We start from the raw sequence: 18204 nt of genomic DNA on the forward strand, positions 1-18204 counted from the left end.
AACCTGGGTTTCACCACAGTCCGTCAATCACGATTCTGCAGGATAGCCGTCGGAGCGCCATGGTTCCTTAGGAATGTAGATCTCCACGATGACCTGGAGCTCGACTCTCTTAGTAAGTATCTACAGTCGGCATCACTGCGCCATTTTGAGAAGGCGGCACGACATGAGAACCCTCTCATCATAGCCGCTGGAAATTACATACCCGACCCAGTAGACCGAATGGTAAACCGTCGACGTCGCACAAAGCACGTCATTACGGATCCTCCTGATCCATTAACGGTGCTTTTAGGCACCACAAGCACCGGTCACCGTCCTCGTCGAACCCGTCGCTTGCGACGAAGGGCTCGACGAGCGAACTAACCCATAGACACAGCCCACTGAGTTTCTCGCCGGATCTTCTCAGTGGGTCGCGTTTCCGATCCGGTGGTAGATTCTGCGAAGCACTGCTCTTGCTAGGGTCAGTGTTAGCAACTCTCCGGTTGAGCCCCGCGAGCTCACCTACTAACGTTAGGGCGAAGCTGAAATAGCCTCTCAAGGCTATCAGCATAGGTAGGAAAAAAAAAAAAAAAAAACCACAGTCCGTGAAGTCTGATCGGCCTTTGACCACGACCTTTTTCGCACGTTCTTGTCGTACGTGATCCACTTTTCATCACCAGCTAGCAGCTTCTTCCAAAAATGGTTCGGTTTCATTACGTCGTACACGGTTCATTAGGTTTCTTTCAGTGAGCTCGTGAGGTAGCCAAATATCGAGCTTTTTTGTGAAAAAAAAATGTGGTCAATCCCCAGCTCTTCAGCTACGTCGTAACTACTGATATGCCGATCTTGCTCCACTTTTTCAAAAATGGCACCCATTTTATCCGTCATAGGGCGACCAGAACGAAGTGCATCTTTGACATCAAAATTTCCGGATTGAATACACTTAAACCAAATTTGTGCTACTCTCACAGACACTAGTGCACTAGGTGCATAAACATCGCAATTTTTTTTTCGAGGCTTGCGTTGCATTTTTACCTTTTTTGTAGTTAAGTTTTAAAATGTATCGAATTTCTTCATTAGATTCACTCATCTTGACAGTACGAAAAATAAATAAAAATCACACATTTTCCTAAGTTGAATTTGGAATTATCTTCTTTAAAATTTAACTTTTAATGATACCAAAACCAGCCAGATACAAATAGTACAGCCAAAGAGATTTTATTACAAGTTCATACATACTATAATGCGAAAAGACTTTTTCCTCAACCTATTATATTCATTCTCTGTAACTTCCGATTTGTCTTTCTTAGAGATAGATATTCTGCGCCCTCGTAAAAAGATCGAGGAGAAAGGTCGACATAATTACATGAGTGCGGTACTTCAAGGCACCGGTGATTTACACGGCAGTCGAAGGTTTAAGTGTAAATTTTTTATAAATGGAATATATTATTTCGTCAGCTGGAAACCGAGTCGCGTCCAACGGCAATGGGTCCGCCTCCGACGTCCCACTTCCACGTGCTGTCGGACACGCCGTCCGGACTGCAGCCGCTCATATCGCGGCCCGCGCAGCCCAGACCAGGTAACCCACTTCACTAAACTTGTTCTAAACTAAACTTGATGTTCGCAAACGTAATATTTATTTATTCATTATGCTGCACCAACAAAGTGATTATCATTACAAAACATTGACCAATTGACAAAAGTTCATGGCAGATGTCACCTCAATTATAGGTGCAATCGACAATGCATTAACAACAAAAATAAAAAAAATATATATAACTAAGATTTGATTACATTTGATTGATTGCTTAAGATTAATTTATATTTAATCGGGAAATGATCCGTGACAGATTATTGTGTGAGACAATTAGAAAAAATATCTATTTCACTTAAAATTAGTTCAGCGCAATCGGACAACTTAAATCCTCGATGGTACAAATTTGGTAACATTTAATGGTAACGTTGAATATATGTTTGCAGCCGAGAACGTTCCTAAAGTGGAGCCAGGTCTGCCCAACGGGGCGGAGAGCGGCGCCGCCCCGCCCGCAGCCCCGCTCAAGGTGGAGCCGGGACCAGAACTGCCTTCCGCGCCCGGGATCAAACTCGACCAGGTACACACACGCCCCTGTCGCACGCACGAGCTGTTCATACGGAACACACGGTTGACTTACTAATAATATTCTTTTAAACATCAATTAATTTGATCAAAACAAATTTCGGGTTTCATCAAAAATTGTTTTAATTATGAATAATAACACGACCGTGTTTTGGTTTTATCAGATAAATTGATATGATGTGAGAAAAAATACGAATCACACATAATACGTCACTGCGTCGAACATTACGCTCATTTGAAATAGTCCTCATGGTTACAAAAAATATTAAATTAACAAAATTTTATATGGTTTGATACAATTGAGACGCTGAAACCGCTAGGAAAAGTGAGCGCGGAAAATAATAACTTACACCAGTTTATATGTTGTCGTATCACAACACAATCTGACGGCATGTTGGTTGCAGTACCGCGGAGGACAGCGCGGACGGGAGTGGACAGACCAAGAAACCCTTCTGCTGCTCGAAGGCCTGGAGCTACACCGCGACGACTGGAACCGCGTGGCCGCGCACGTCGGCACCAGGACCCAGGACGAATGCATCCTGCACTTCCTGCGGCTGCCCATCGAGGAGCCGTATCTGGACGAGCCGGGCTCGGCCGGAGTTCTAGGGCCGCTGGCCTACCAGCCCATACCCTTCAGCAAGACCGGCAACCCGGTCATGAGTACCGTCGCTTTCTTGGCCTCGGTCGTCGACCCCCGCATCGCGGCCAAAGCCACCAAAGCCGCGATGGATGAATTTGCTGCTATCAAGGTGTGGATTTGTTGTTATTTAAATTTAATGTTTATTGTATAGATCAGGGATTTCCAAACTTATTTTGTCCACTGCCCACTTTGAGAATAAATTATTTTTTAGCGCCCCCTTTTTTAACCTACTTAAAAACCACTATGGCTCATTCGGTGTCTAAGAGTCCTCCTAGATGAAATCACAAATCGCCTCCCAAGCCTCTACACAACGCCCCTATTTTTTTTTCTGGGTGTCTTACCGCCCCCCTTTAGGCCTGCAGCGCCCACAGGGGGGCGTTATCGCCCACTTTGGGAAAGGCTGGTATAGATGCTTGTACGAGTTGAGACCTTCCAGTATAGAATGGTTGCCTGAACTCATTTAGACTATGCATATCGTCTCCGACCATTAGACAAGTGGCTTATATCTCAATTATTTATTTGATAACTAGCTGACCCGGCAGACTTCGTAGTGCCTCAATTGATAAATAAAAGACCTAAATTTTTGTATAAAAAAAAATTAAAACAAACAAAAGGAATCCGTCCGATGTGTCCCCCACACATGAAAGGGAAAACAAATTGTTATTTTTATTTAATTCTGAGCATTTTCATATTTATCTACCTTTTAAACCTTCTCTGGACTTCCACAAATAATTCAAGACTAAAATTAGCCAAATCGGTCCAGCCGTTCTCGAGTTTTAGCGAGACTAACGAACAGCAATTCATTGTTATATATAGATAGATCATTTACGTTTCCATCAAGCAAGCATATTATCTGTGTGTATGTGTCAGGACGAGGTGCCGGCCGCCATGATGGAGGCGCACGTGAAGGCGGCGGGCGCGCACGGAGCCGCCGCCGCGCTCGCCGCCACCGGCATCGCCGGCACCGCGCCCGAGCCCACAGGTAATATATCGGATATATGTCGGGGAATGAAGGTTCCCTTTGGCATCGTCCTCGACATGTAAAAATGGCGCCTCGACCACGCTCGAGGTAAATGCTCTGCTCTGATTGGTCGTTACCTACGTGAATTTACAGTTTTGGCACCTTTTATTATAATTAATTTTTATAGAATGCTTTAAAGCCACAGAAAAATGTAAGAAATAAAATAAAATAATATTACGCATTATGCCCGTGAACAAGAGTCAACTCGACTCTTTGCTTCCTCTGACATATATATAAATGCAAATGTACATCTTATTTATTTAACACTAAACACTCGTGAAAATCTTAACAAAAAATATAATGAAATAAATATCCAGAAAAAATATAAAAAAATTTGGAATAATGACACATTTTATTCATCTATTATAAATCTGACAAAACAAAGCTACATTGAGAAAAACAATTAAATATTTACACTAATAAGAAAAGATTTCATTTCACTCGCTCATTGATTTTTAGGCGAAAAGAAAGAAGGCGGTTCAGAAGTAAAGAACGAGCCGATGGAAGTGGAGGAGAGCGACGCTAAGGTCAAGGAGGAACCGTCGGAACAAGCTCCGCCTGAAGACAAGGACGCCAAAGACGAGCCCGCGTCGCCGCAACCCTCAGGTACCGCGACCTCAACAGAACTACAGTAGAATTATTTTGTCCGTGCAATTTGGGTCATAAAAAATCGGAGCGGCGCATCGAGTATTTCGCTCTCTCTTCCACTCACGAGCCTTATGGACGGGCATAGTGATGCGCATTATTGTTGTCGATAAGCGTTATCGATAGTGTATTTAGTTTTGTCATTTTGTGGGTTAGTGGTAAAAATAAAAGAAAAAATCACTAATCGAACACTTACACCACATATCACCGCAGCAAGTTAACGAGAACGGCAGAAAATTAACACTTTGTAACTTTTCGGGATCTGTTCTCAATTCAGTGAAAAATTTTAACACATTGTTGTTAATAATACGTGCTTGTGCTGGTATATTTTTGCCAACAAGCAAAATATTTGAATAAATACTGCCGTTTTGGCACAAAACAAAGGATTAGCCATTGTGTCATTAAAGAAATTCAGAGAGCGAATGCAAAAAATCACATTTCGCCTCAACATATGTACTATAATTTGCAGGTAGGTACAACAAATGACTCATAACATAACAATGTCTCACCACCCTTTGTATACCACCCCGCCGCCGTGTACCTGCCTTCGATGACATAATTGTTTTTATCGCTAATGACGTTATACCCGCGCAACATGCTCACCGCCCTAGCCGGGCTATGTTTTATGACCCAAACTGCATGGACAAAATAATTCTACTATAAGCGTCACTTCACCCCTCAGACGGGGTCGGCAACCTGTTTGCAATACTAAATTTGAAGATCACCGAGGGCGCATATTTTGCAGATAACAGGTTTAAAGAGGCATTAAAAAAAACAGATTTTTTATAACTTTATTTTGTTGGTGTCATACATAATGATACATATAATTCAGTGTGAAACTTGGGTGTCCATGTTTTCAGCTAATTTCTTATAATTGGGGATATATTTAGAGTTCCCGGTCCTTAAACAATTATCTAAATGTATATGTAGTAGTTTTAAATGCACGGTCTACGCGTTGTCTATTCGAAATACGATCACACACTAACAAAAAATACGTGCGTGTTATTAGATACGCTCAAGGTTAGCAAACTGCTAATCTATGCACAATCCTAAACTCAACTGACTACTTGCTGTATATGGCCGTTTGACAAGAGTAAGGAAATCGCTGTGGCTGTCATACATTTACATTAGTCCAGCGAGGGCGCATTAAAAATCGATCGGGGGCGCCGCGTTGCCGACCCCTGCCTCAGACGGCACAGCTAAATTCCAATCTTCTTTTTTTTTATTTTTTTTTATTGCCCTTGTTGGCAGATGAGCATACGCCCCACCTGATGGTGAGTGGTTACCGTCGCCCATGGACTTCAGCAATGCCAGGGGCAGAGCCAAGCCGCTGCCTACTAAATAAATCTAAATTTCTAAAAATTTCTAAAAATCTCACGTTTCCTCACTACTGAGGATCGCGATCACATGTGACATTATTCCATTGTGTTCGATCATGGGTGGCATAGACCGCATGGTACTTGGTACATGGACCGCAGACTACCACGAAGTGCTTCTCTTACTAAATCCGATAAATTCCATAGCTGAGTCGAAACTTCTAAATATTATTCCTGATTTTAGAAGCCCCAGCTACTGTGGACGCCAAGCTACAGTCTGCCGCGTCTGCCGCGTTGGCAGCTGCGGCAGTTAAAGCCAAACATCTCGCCGGCGTCGAAGAACGTAAGATCAAGTCACTGGTGGCGCTCCTCGTCGAAACGCAGATGAAGAAATTGGAAATTAAACTTAGGCATTTTGAAGAACTAGAAGCCACCATGGAGAGGGAACGGGAAGGTCAGTCGCGTTCATAATAATATAATTGGCGACTTAACTGATTAGTTTTTTTTTATTGCTTAGATGGGTGGACGAGCTCACAGCCCACCTGGTGTTAAGTGGTTACTGCAGCCCATGGACATCTACAACGTAAATGCGCCACCCACCTTGAGATATAAGTTCTAAGATCTCAGTATAGTTACAACGGCTGCCCCACCCTTCAAACCGAAACGCATTACTGCTTCACGGCAGAAATAGGCAGGGCGGTGGTACCTACCCGCGAGGACTCATAAGAGGTCCTACCACCAGTAATTACGTAAATTATAATTGATAAGAAGAGTTTGGTAATGAGAGCCTGTAAGATTGTTCACTTCTTGTATAGTAATCGGCAAACTTCTTGAGCAAATGACCTTGACTGCGCAGAACCGAATTTTAGATCACTTTGGTGGTGAGGGTGAGGCGCGACGGCAGGGGAAATCGTATCGAGCGCGTTATTGGTAGATCAGTCGAACCTTGCGTCCCGCACCGCGCCCTCATTCCGCTTGCTCCCAAAAGTACGCTTGCGTACAGTGGAAAGTCTATCGTTATGAATCGTTAAGTTATTTGTTATAATTGCTTGTAGACTTTGTTGCCATTGCTATTTGTTGAGTGTTTGTTGATTTTTTATAAAACATACACTATGCCGTGACAAACTGGTGTAGTACTTAAAAGAAAGGGTAGAAAATTTGTGTACGACGTATATTGCTTCATTATAAAACAGGGGAAGAATGATATGGAAAAATTAAAACAGACTTCGGAAGCAACAAAAACATCAGTGAGTAATGTTAGGTGCATTATTAACGAAGCTAAAGGCTCTGGCTTGCTCGCCGTGTTTCGGACTCCGGGTAAGAAAAGATCAGGGAAGAAGAAAGTTACCGGAATGGATAGTTTCGTTCAATCTGTAATAAAAAGATGTAATCATAATAACTACATAACAAGCAGCGAAACTCCGTACCGTAGAAAGGCTTCGAAAAATTTAAAGAAGATATAAATTTTAATGGCTCTGAATGAAGCTTACGACGAATTATGAAAGAGCTAGGCTTCAGATGGAAAAAAAGAACAGAAAATAATCGGAAGCTGGTAAATGAAAAAAGTAACATTCGATTACTACGAATCGAATATCTTCAAAAAATAATTAATTATAGACAAAAAAGACGACCGAATCGACCGAGTTGTAAACTACGCCGATGAGCCCTATGTCGACTCATCACGATGATAGCGACTTGGGTGATGAAAACAGTGATGATGATGACGGTCAAGATTATGATAACGAAAAAAAAATTACAAATACCAGCTTCGCTTTAACTGAACCAAGACCTGGCAACAGCTCTAGTTTTGACTTAATAGAAGGAATATCTATTTTACCCCAAGATTAAATTATTAACCTATATGTTTTGTTGATGTTCTAATAAATATATAAATAAATACATATGTTGATTTTAATAATTTAATAGCATTATGACGCAGAGTAAGTAATGTTTTTGCACGTGAGTGTACCATGCGCAAACTTACCCCCACTACGTCAACAAATGCTCAAGAAGTTTGCCGGTTATTATATTAAGAATCGGCGTGTTGCGTCGTCTGCCAGGTACAATTTACACAGGTGCTGAAATTATCTTTGAGGAACCCAAGCAAGTGTATTAGGTGATTTCTGCAAAGCCTTGGCTTTATTTGGACTAATTTCACTCAAAAACCACCCACCACCACTCAAGCTAGGAATTAGGGAGTACTCTTCTGTGTACCATACCTAAGGGAGTAACTCACAAGAGGTCCTACCACCAGTAATTACGCAAATTGTAATTTTGCGGGTTTCATGACTGTTGGCTCTAACATGCTGTATATATACACTTCAGGCCTGGAATACCAACGGCAGCAGCTGATACAGGAGCGACAGCAGTTCCACTTGGAGCAGCTCAAGGCAGCCGAGTTCCGATCGAAGCATCAGGCGCATCAAAGGTTAGTCCGCTGAGTTTCTCGTTGGATCTTGTCAGCGGGTCGCGATTCCGATCCGGTAGTAGATTCATTTGCGAAGCAGCTGCTCTTGAGTTGTTAGGTCTCCTTCGGAGGCGCTCGGGCAGCTGTTAGCAAATCCCACCCTTCCTGGTTGAGTCTGTGCTCGCCCACCTTTCCTGGTAAAACTGGAAAGGCCTCCGGGCCACCAGTAATCTTTCAATCATAAAAAAAGCATCAAAGGTTAAAAAATTTACTTCTAAGAACAAAAAATTTAATTCATTACTGTTTTGTATCTATGGTTTTGTTGTTCTGGTCAAGTTTTTTTTTTAGCTTAGCAATGCTCTATAAATATGAGAAAAGTGATTATTGCACTTGATATTGTGCTGATAATTGAGTTATTTATTACAAATCATTTTATTCAAGTGTGTCAATAAATTGGAGAGGAGATAATTTTTGCGTCGATAATTCATAATGCTGAAGGTCATGGCCTCTGGATAACCTTCTCGAGGACTATCGTGCACCAGCTCAATCTATTCTCGGCTGCGTGGTTGGCGTCGTGAACTGAGGAGTTGAGAGTAAAGCGGTTCGCCCAGCGCATTGGACTTAGGCTTCTGTTTTTTGTTTAATACTGTTTAAACACTTAAATAGTATTAAATACAGTTTTATGAATCATAAACTGAATCTGACTTCTAATTAGACCAGCACATCTATACTTAATATTATAAAGAGGAAAGATTTGTTTGTTTGTATTGAATAGGCTCCGAAACCACTGAGCCGATTTGAAAAATTCTTTCACTGTTCGGAAGCTACACTATTCCCGAGTGACATTGGCTATAATCTTTTTTGAAAAAAAATAAGGATCTTTACTAAAACTCCAATAATGTAACCCATTGGGTTAAAAAATTAAATTGGGTGTAAAAAATTACCTAAAATAATCTTTACATCGCGTGCCCTGCAAAAACGATTGATGATAGAATAAAATAATGTACTACGACTTTGTAGAACACGTAGTTATGCCGCAATAAGTGTTCTTTTATTTAAAAAAATAAAAAAATCGTCAAATATCGTTGAAATTTTTGTTAAAGACCCGAGCCGAGCCGGAGCGGGCCGCTTGTAATATATAAGTGTTCGTTATTGGATCACCTTCCGTACGTTTAAAAGTACATCGATTTTAATTAGATAATATTTTCCTAAGGTTGCAAGCCGAGAACGCGGGACTGGCGGCCGCCGCCAACCCCGAGCAGCCGCCGCCCGCCGACGCGCAGCCCGCGCCGCAGCCCGCACATGCTTAGACCACTCATGCGGGTGACACCCAAGAAAGTAGGCAGCGGTTTGGCTCTGCCCCTGGCGTTGCTGAAGTCCATGGGCGACGGTAACCACTCACCATCAGGTGGGCCGTATGCTCGTCTGCCTACAAGGGCAATTAAAAAAACCCACTACTCCTACACCTCCAGTCGAGCCCGCAATACTGAGCATTGGGATGCGCCCGACTTTTTATTAATTTGTATCCACATAATATGTCGGTCACTCCATCTTTTTTGGCTCCGATCTCTGGATCTTCTTCCATCCACTATACACACTACAAGCAACAGTTAATGTCAAGAAATTATAGTTTTTATAAGTGGTGAATCTGGCACTAATTGTCGTGAAGCAGAAGCGTCCGGCTTGAGGAGACTTTTACTTAGTGTCTCAAGGTCTCCAATAAATACCCTCTTAACAACAGCCTACCTGCCTACTCCAACAAAAGTTTAAAAAAACACAAGCAATTTTATGCGACTTTTTTAACATAAAGAAATCATTATACAAAGCGTTTTACCATGAGATTAAAGTAAACTATAGGCTGGTCAGTAACATCAATGGCCTCTTCAATAAATGTGAATAAAATTTATGAATAATTAGACCGTCTTTATGTCTTTAATATTATCGAACACGAGATGAAAGGATAAGATATGTAAACTGAGTTCATTGCTCCATATTTGTTAATAACATTATAATAGCCGGCAAACTTCTTGAGCATTTGTTGACGTAGTGGGGGTAAGTTTGCGCATGGTACACTCACGTGCAAAAACATTATTTACTCTGCGTCATAATGCAATTAAATTATTAAAATCAACATATGTATTTATTTATATATTTATGAGAACATCAACAAAAAATATAGGTTAATAATTGTAATAATTTAATCTTGGGGTAAAATAGATATTCCTTCTATTAAGTCAAAACTAGAGCTGTTGCCAGGTCTTGGTTCAGTTGAAGCGAAGCTGGTATTTGTAATTTTTTTTTTCGTTATCATAATCTTGACCATCATCATCACTGTTTTTATCACCCGAGTTGCTATCATCGTGATGAGTCGACATAGGGATCATCGGTGTAGTTTACAACTCGGTCGGTTCGGTCTACTTTTTTGTCTATAATTAATTATTTTTTTGAAGATATTCGATTTGTAGTAATCGAATGTAACTTTTTTCAATTACCAGCTTCCGATTATTTTCTGTTTTTTTCCATCTGAAGGCTAGCTCTTTCATAATTCGTCGTAAACTTCATACCGAGCCATTAAAATTTATATCTTCTTTAAATTTTTCGAAGCCTTTCTACGGTACGGAGTTTCGCTGCTTGTTATGTAGTTATTATGATTACATCTTTTTATTACAGATTGAACGAAACTATCCATTCCGGTAACTTTCTTCTTCCCTGATCTTTTCTTACCCGGAGTCCGAAACACGGCGAGCAAGCCAGAGCCTTTAGCTTCGTTAATAATGCACCTAACAGTACTCACGGATGTTTTTGTTGCTTCCGAAGTCTGTTTTACTTTTTCCCATATCATTCTTCCCCTGTTTTATAATGAAGCAATATACGTCGTACACAATTTTTCTACCCTTTCTTTTGAATACTACACCAGTTTGTCGCGGCATAGTGTATTTTTTATAAAAAATCAACAAACACTCAACAAATAGCAATGGCAACAAAGTCTACAAGCAATTATAACAAATAACTTAACGATTCATAACGATAGACTTTCCACTGTACGCAAGCGTACTTTTGGGAGCAAGCGGAATGAGGGCGCGGTGCGGGACGCAAGGTTCGACTGATCTACCAATAACGCGCTCGATACGATTTCCCCTGCCGTCGCGCCTCACCCTCACCACCAAAGTGATCTAAAATTCGGTTCTGCGCAGTCAAGGTCATTTGCTCACGAAGTTTGCCGGGTACTATACACTACATTAGTGACAAAATAAAGCTCTTTAATTATAAGTATGAAATATAAACATTACTTGTTAGTACGCTATGTTGAATTTTACGTATCAACAAAGATCTTTTATGGATGTGATTTGTGCTCGTAGATTGTGTAGAAAATCAGTATATGTTTGATGTGAATTTAGAAATATCTCTGAATTATTATTTAGTGTAACAATAAATTAATTAGGTTAAGGTATAATTATAATTTGTTTCTTAAGTGCTAACTCTAATTGAGTTGTGAAATAAAATAGTAAAAAAAAATCGCTTTGTTTCATTCATGGTTTCCCTTATCAGAACGATTGTGGGTTTTGTGATTCAAACAAGTTTTGTTTTGAATGAGTAATGAAAACAATTCACTTAAATTGCCCTTTCGACTACGGAACTTGTGACTTGTGTTTAGTGAACAAAGCAAATCTAATTTCGTTTCTTTAAAAGTACATACAAATTCTAATAAATACTTTCCCTCTAGTGATTGAACAATTTATTGAAAATATGCCCTAAATATACAACTATTGCTGTTACCTTTGAAATATAAAAAAAAAATGTACTTATTACTTTTGATAATTGAAATTATTATTTCCACTGCATACAATGTTCAAGCTACCAATTCTCAAGAATTGGAACCCAATTATAAGTTATCAATGGTGAGTATTAAAAATATTGTCTATACATATCAAATGAAACAATATAATTTTAGTTGGAACAGAATGGAATACCTTTTTTATATATTTTTTTATTGCTTAGATGGGTGGACGAGCTCACAGCCCACCTAGTGTTAAGTGGTTACTGGAGCCCATAGACATCCACAACATAAATGCGCCACCCACCTTGAGATATAAGTTCTAAGGTCTCAAGTATAGTTACAACGGCTGCCCCATCCTTCAAACCGAAACGCATTACTGCTTCACGGCATAAATAGACCTACTTTGGTATTTTAAAATTATAAGGTGATACCGTTTACATAAAATAAGTTGTTAATTCCAAACAACAATTTAGGTTTCCTCGCCAGATAATCCTGGTCACCCTGCGATATTTGAGCACGCGAAGAGTCCCGTGTGGGATCCGGATCAACAGAACTTGTACTTTGTTGATGTGAGCAAACGGAACGTGCATCGACTTGACTACGTCAGCGGCAAGATTTACGTAAAGCACATAGGTTCGTATTTATGAAAGGAAAAAGAAGTTTACCTTAAAATTAAATTTTAAAAATAAAAACTATCGGATACGTACTTTGACACGAAGAAGTCATACATTCGAAGTCAAACGCAATACTGCCCTTTACCCCTTTACCCTTAAAACCGAAACAAATTACTGCTTCACGGCAGAAATAGGCGGGGCGGTGATACCTATCCGTGCGGACTCACAAAAGCTTGTAACACCAGTAATAATAATAATATTTGCACCCAATAGGTACAATTATTCCACTGTTTACCTAATTTAAAATCAATAATTTATTTGAATAATAGATAGGTGTCCCTTAAACCTACACCGAGGACGCAAGTCCGTTGGAACTCTTCGTACCTACCTATAAATTATTTTCTCTAACACACCACGAACTTTCCGGACAAAATTCCCCTCATAACATGTTTTAATCTTTTCAAATGTACCTCAAAAGTTGGCTTATAAATTACTCCCTTTGACCATTTAGGATATGGAGAGCTAAACGCAGTGGCGATTGTGTCTGGAACTAGAAGGCTGCTGGTCTGTGTGCGTTCTGCGATGTATTTACTTGACTGGGATGTTGCGGGCGATGATGACTTGCGTTTGATCGTGACACTTGACCAGGGATTACCGGATAATGTGATTAATGTAGGAAAACCTGACGCTGCCGGACGCTTTTGGGCAGGTAAATTTATTACATACTTAACTAGCTGACCTGGCACACTTCGTAGTGCCTCAATCGATAAATAAAAGACACATCAAAGGAAAAACTAAATTGTTTGTTTTTATATAACTCCGAGCTTTTTTTATATTTTTTTTACTTTTTAAACCTTCTCTAGACTTCCACGAATAATTCAAGACCAAAATTAGCCAAATCGGTGCAGCCGTTCTCGAGTTTTAGCTAGACTAATGAACAGCAATTCTTTTATAAATAGCAGTGATTGGTGGTGGTGAGTTCCACTACTCGCACTTTCCAAAAATCCAAAATGCCACTGAATACAGATTCTTATCCAACATTCATTCTACGTAGGGGTTAATTTATATTATGGAAACGTCCAAAGCAATTTGGTGTCTTATTTTCATGCAATAAAATTTTTCGATATATCTCAAAATGGGCGGCCTCATTAAATTTTTATTTTCATTACTTTTGACGGTAGAACCTACGGCCTATCTGATAGAGAACGTAATATGTGGTCACCGACGTGTATGGACATCATCAATGTCAAGAACATAACACAGTCGATTTATTCCAAAACCGTTGTAGTATTGTCTACGGAATATAGCCGGGAAGCTGTTCCGCTCACCATTGCAACCGCAATTTTGAGTCAATTCCTCATTAAAGAATACTAGTTAAGAGTACAAGTATTATTAATAGAATATCGAATCCTAGGAACCAAAGGTCCTCAAAGCGGTGACGAAGTCGTGCCGGATAAAGCGACTTTGTATAGAATTGAACAAGGAAGTATAACACATCCGCGCGTGCTGTTGCGGCCAGTTTCTATCTCCAGTGGCCTCGTGTGGTCTCCCAACAATACAGTACTTTATTACATCGACTCTTTAACGCTGAAGATTGAAGCTTTTGATTTCGATTTGGTTACGGGAGAAATAAGTGAGCTATTATCACAATTTTACCACATGATCTTAACTTGGAGACGTCTTAGAGATCTTAACGTGGGACGCCCCCTGGTTAGGTGGTGCGATGACCTCCGAACAGTGGCCGGCAAGAGGTGGATGACGAGAGCCGAAAACCGGGCTCAGTGGTGTGGATTGGGAGAGGCCATGTCTAGCAGTGAACGACTTTGGGCTAATGATGATGATGATGATCTTAACATTAGTTTAACATTATGCTATAATTGACACATAGTAATGTAATTGACACCACGTGTCTCAAGGTAGTATTCACGTTGTGGTGTCCATGGATCTAGTAGTATCCATTTTAAGCCATTTGGACCGTAAACTCTTATACTCATATTATGGAAACTCATATTTCATACATAATATAAAAATAGTCCTCCCGATCCCCTCTTGGTGCTTTAAGCATTCTAAGCGCCGATCACTGTTCTCGTCGAAATCGTCAAATGCAGCGAAGAGTTATTTACGTGCGACTTAATCCACACACAATGAGTTTCTCACCGGATGTTCTTAGTGGGTCGCCAGTCCAACCCGGTGGCAGATTCAACGAATCACTCTCCTTGCTAAGGCAAATGTTAGCAAAAATTATAATCTAGCGATTAAGATACGAAGAAAAAGACAAAAAAAATTTGACGTGAATATGATTCAGAAGACTTTTTCGATTTTTCTCCAAGTTTATTTTACTCATTTTAGTATTACCAGCATTTCAAAAACCACAAGTGTATTATGGTGATGGTGGACCGGGACTCGTTTTTTAAGACACCTACTAGTGTATTATGATAGATTTTTTTTTAAAACGCAGGTGCGAGAAGAACTATTATGGATTTTTCTAGCAATGACTATGACGGAGCAATGCCTGACGGCATGACTATTGACAGTCAAGGACGGCTTTGGGTCGCTTTGTTATTCGGTGGAACAGTGAGTTACGTCCTAAATTTTTTTTGTTAATTTGTTGCTCATGCATGTAGCCATTATAGTGATATTCATATGAATGTACTGGTCAAGCCCTAGGCTCAAAGTGATTTGAGCCCTTCATTCCTATCAAATCTCCAATAGATAACTCATCAAAATCTATAGTTAAATTAGAAAATATATACGAAAAGTTATAGATGTCGTAGCTTATGGCTAATCCTTTAGAACGTTATTAGAACGTTGTAACATTATGTTAAAGCGCTCAGGACTTCCAATACGCTAATAATGGTCACGCAGTGTGACCATCGCTAAACCCAGATTACCCAGATTGGTAATCTGTGTGATCCTTTTCGCCAAGTCTGGTCATAGTACTAGACAAAAAAACAAAAACGACAAAATTTTAACTGAAATCAAGAGAGAGAAAGAAACATGTCATTCATTAAACATTCATTAAACCATTTATTTAAGTATAAAGCACAATCGTTATTGAAGTGAAAACATTAAATAGCACCATTGTGATTCAAAAGTCAATGAAACTGAAATGACACTCGCAAAGAGTCAATAAAAAGAGACAAACACAAACATCTACAGGATTTATCCTGCTAGAGTATAGATATACTTCTGAAGGTTTTCACATCTATTGCATGTCATGCACACCTCTTTTTTTAAATTACTCGCATAAGCATTAAAATAACCAATCATCTAACTAACGATTTCTTTTAGGTTTTACACATAGATCCGGACACAAGAAAAGTAATCTACACCTATAAGCTACCAGTTTCCAGGATCACCTCCGTATGCTGGGGAGGACCAAATCTTGACGAACTATTCGTCACTACAGCTCAGGAGAAAGCTGAACCCAAATCAGAACCACTTGGTGGTGCGATATTCACTATACGGGATACAGGATATCGAGGTCTGCCCCCTAACACCTTTCGATTCGATAATGCTGACAACTATTAATTAAATTATAACCTAAAAAAAATGTAAATACAAAAATTATATACACAGCTGTTAGTTTGTGTTTGATAATAAAAATGTAATAAATTATAAAAGTTTTTTTTTGCTTAATTACGCAAAATCCCTTTCTTGACTTGAAATTCAACATTGTTATTATTATGTTAAACTAGCGACCCTCGCTTCGCCTCAGAAACATTAAATGTTATTATTATTGATAGCTAAGTCCCGCAAGGCTACCCGCAGTTATTGTCGTACCAGGGGTGACACCGCGGGGCGAAGCTAGTCTTAAAAAAGTAGCCTAAGTTACTCCTTATATCATCAGTTACCTATCAGTGAAAGTCTCGTCAAAATCGGTCCAGCCGTTCCAGGGATTAGCGGGAACAAACAGACAGACAGACAGACAAAAATTGTAAAAAATGTTATTTTGATGTATGTACCGTATATATATTCATATGTATGTAGTAAAAAGCCGTTATTTCAATATTACAAACAGACACTCCAATTTCATTTATATGTATAGACTATAGTACGCTAGTGACGCTGTAATTTGGCGCGTATTCGATTTCTTGTCACTATGCAACATTATTAGCGTGATGCTAGTGCGAGATAATACCATTGTAGCTAATGTGTTGTTAACTGATAAATCCACAACTGGTGTACGCTGGTAGAGGGTCTTGTGAGCACGCACGGGTAGCTACTATAATACTACCCTGCCTGTTTCTGCCGTGAAGTAGTGATGCGTTTCGGTTTAAAGGGTAGTGCGGCCGTTATACTGTAAAACTGTAACAATCATGGCTCTATGGTAACCATTTCACACTAAATGGGCCGCGAACTCGTCCACCCATCTAAACAATAATAATAAATGATTACCTGAGCCCATAAATATCACCACGTGATTACAACCACCCATTTTGAGAAATATAATCGTTAGTCTCAATTTGAGCATGCGTTTATTAGCTGGGTATGTATGTTTGCCAGTACTTTTCCTAGGTCCTTTACTAGTGGTAGGACCACTTGTGAGTCCGCGCAGGTAGGTGCCACCACCCCGCCTATTTCTGCCGTGAAGCAGTAATGCGTTTCGGTTTGAAGGGTGGGGCAGCCGTTGTAACTATACTTGAGACCTTAGAACTTATATTTCAAGGTGGGTGGCGCACTTACGTTTTAGATGTCTATGGGCTCCAGTAACCACTTAACACTGGGGGGGCTGTGAGCTCGTCCACCCATCTAAGCAATAAATAAAAAAAGGTATTCGTTGGTAGTCTAAAGGGCTACTCCATGTTCGCACGAACGTTTAGGTGAATTCACGGGCTCAGCCTGAGAGAATTTGCTAACACTAACCCTAGCAAGAGCAGTGCTTCGCTGAATCTACCACTGAATCGGAATCGCGACCCACTAACAAGATCGGGTGAGAAACTTAGTTGGCTGTGTCTATGGGTTATGGTCGCACGCCGAATTCTTTGTCGTAATTGAAGAGTTTGACGAGGACGGTGACCGGGCTCCATACATAACGAGATCTTTGAACATCATTTTCATTGACTTCAAGTTGTCCGATTTACTTGAAATTTTGCACACGCATTAAGGACCGATGTTAATACATTAATCGCTATAATATCGTAACCGGTATCATCGGGTTAAAAACATTTGTTAATAAAGAGTGTTTCTTTAGTTTTTAAACGAAATATACCATCTTAGGCTGTTTCACCTAACGTATGACTACTTAGCGGCAGAAATAAGCAAGACAGTAGGTGAATTATAAACTGGATGTGTTTTATAATAAAAACTATGTTGCAATTTATGTCATCGGAGTCGCTGCGTTTGCAGTGCAGTTCGTTTCCAGAGATCTTTTTTGCCACGTACCATCCGGCTATGAAAAGAGCCTTCCACGGTGTTTCCCGAGCGCTATGACATGTCCTTCTTCAAACGAGGCTTGTGGAGAGTATTAAGCGGTAGGCAGTGGCTTCGCTCTGCCCCTGGCATTGCTGAGTTCCATGGGCGACGGTAACCACTCACCATCAGGTGGGCCGTGTGCTCGTATGCCTACAAGGGCAATAAAAATAAAAAAAATCTCAGAGTCACAAATCGCAACATGGTTAAGTGAATGCGAACATTACTTTCCAATGTCTAATATCCAAATGACTTTTAGTTTAGAGTAAAAATAATTGA

At 40.1% G+C, this 18204-nt stretch overlaps 1 protein-coding gene and 1 further gene across 2 annotated transcripts; both read left to right on the forward strand.

Moving 5' to 3' along the window:
• Window positions 1-11270: 11270 nt before the first annotated feature.
• LOC100101172 (ribosomal protein L24) lies at window positions 11271-11605 on the forward strand (the record flags this gene model as incomplete). The annotated part of the gene is given in 1 exon segment (NM_001099800.1): window positions 11271-11605. The product of NM_001099800.1 is annotated as a ribosomal protein L24 (mRNA).
• A 123-nt stretch (window positions 11606-11728) lies between these two features.
• On the forward strand, window positions 11729-16136 carry LOC101743375 (regucalcin). Its single transcript, XM_038012014.2, has 6 exons — window positions 11729-12020; window positions 12373-12532; window positions 13025-13222; window positions 13928-14146; window positions 14972-15087; window positions 15805-16136. Exons 1-6 carry the CDS (start codon window positions 11919-11921, stop codon window positions 16042-16044), a joined length of 1035 nt encoding a protein of 344 aa, XP_037867942.1. The 5' UTR covers window positions 11729-11918; the 3' UTR covers window positions 16045-16136.
• The last annotated feature ends 2068 nt before the right edge of the window (window positions 16137-18204 follow it).

This window comes from Bombyx mori, chromosome 7, assembly GCF_030269925.1.
Source record: "Bombyx mori chromosome 7, ASM3026992v2".
Lineage (NCBI taxonomy): Eukaryota > Metazoa > Arthropoda > Insecta > Lepidoptera > Bombycidae > Bombyx > Bombyx mori.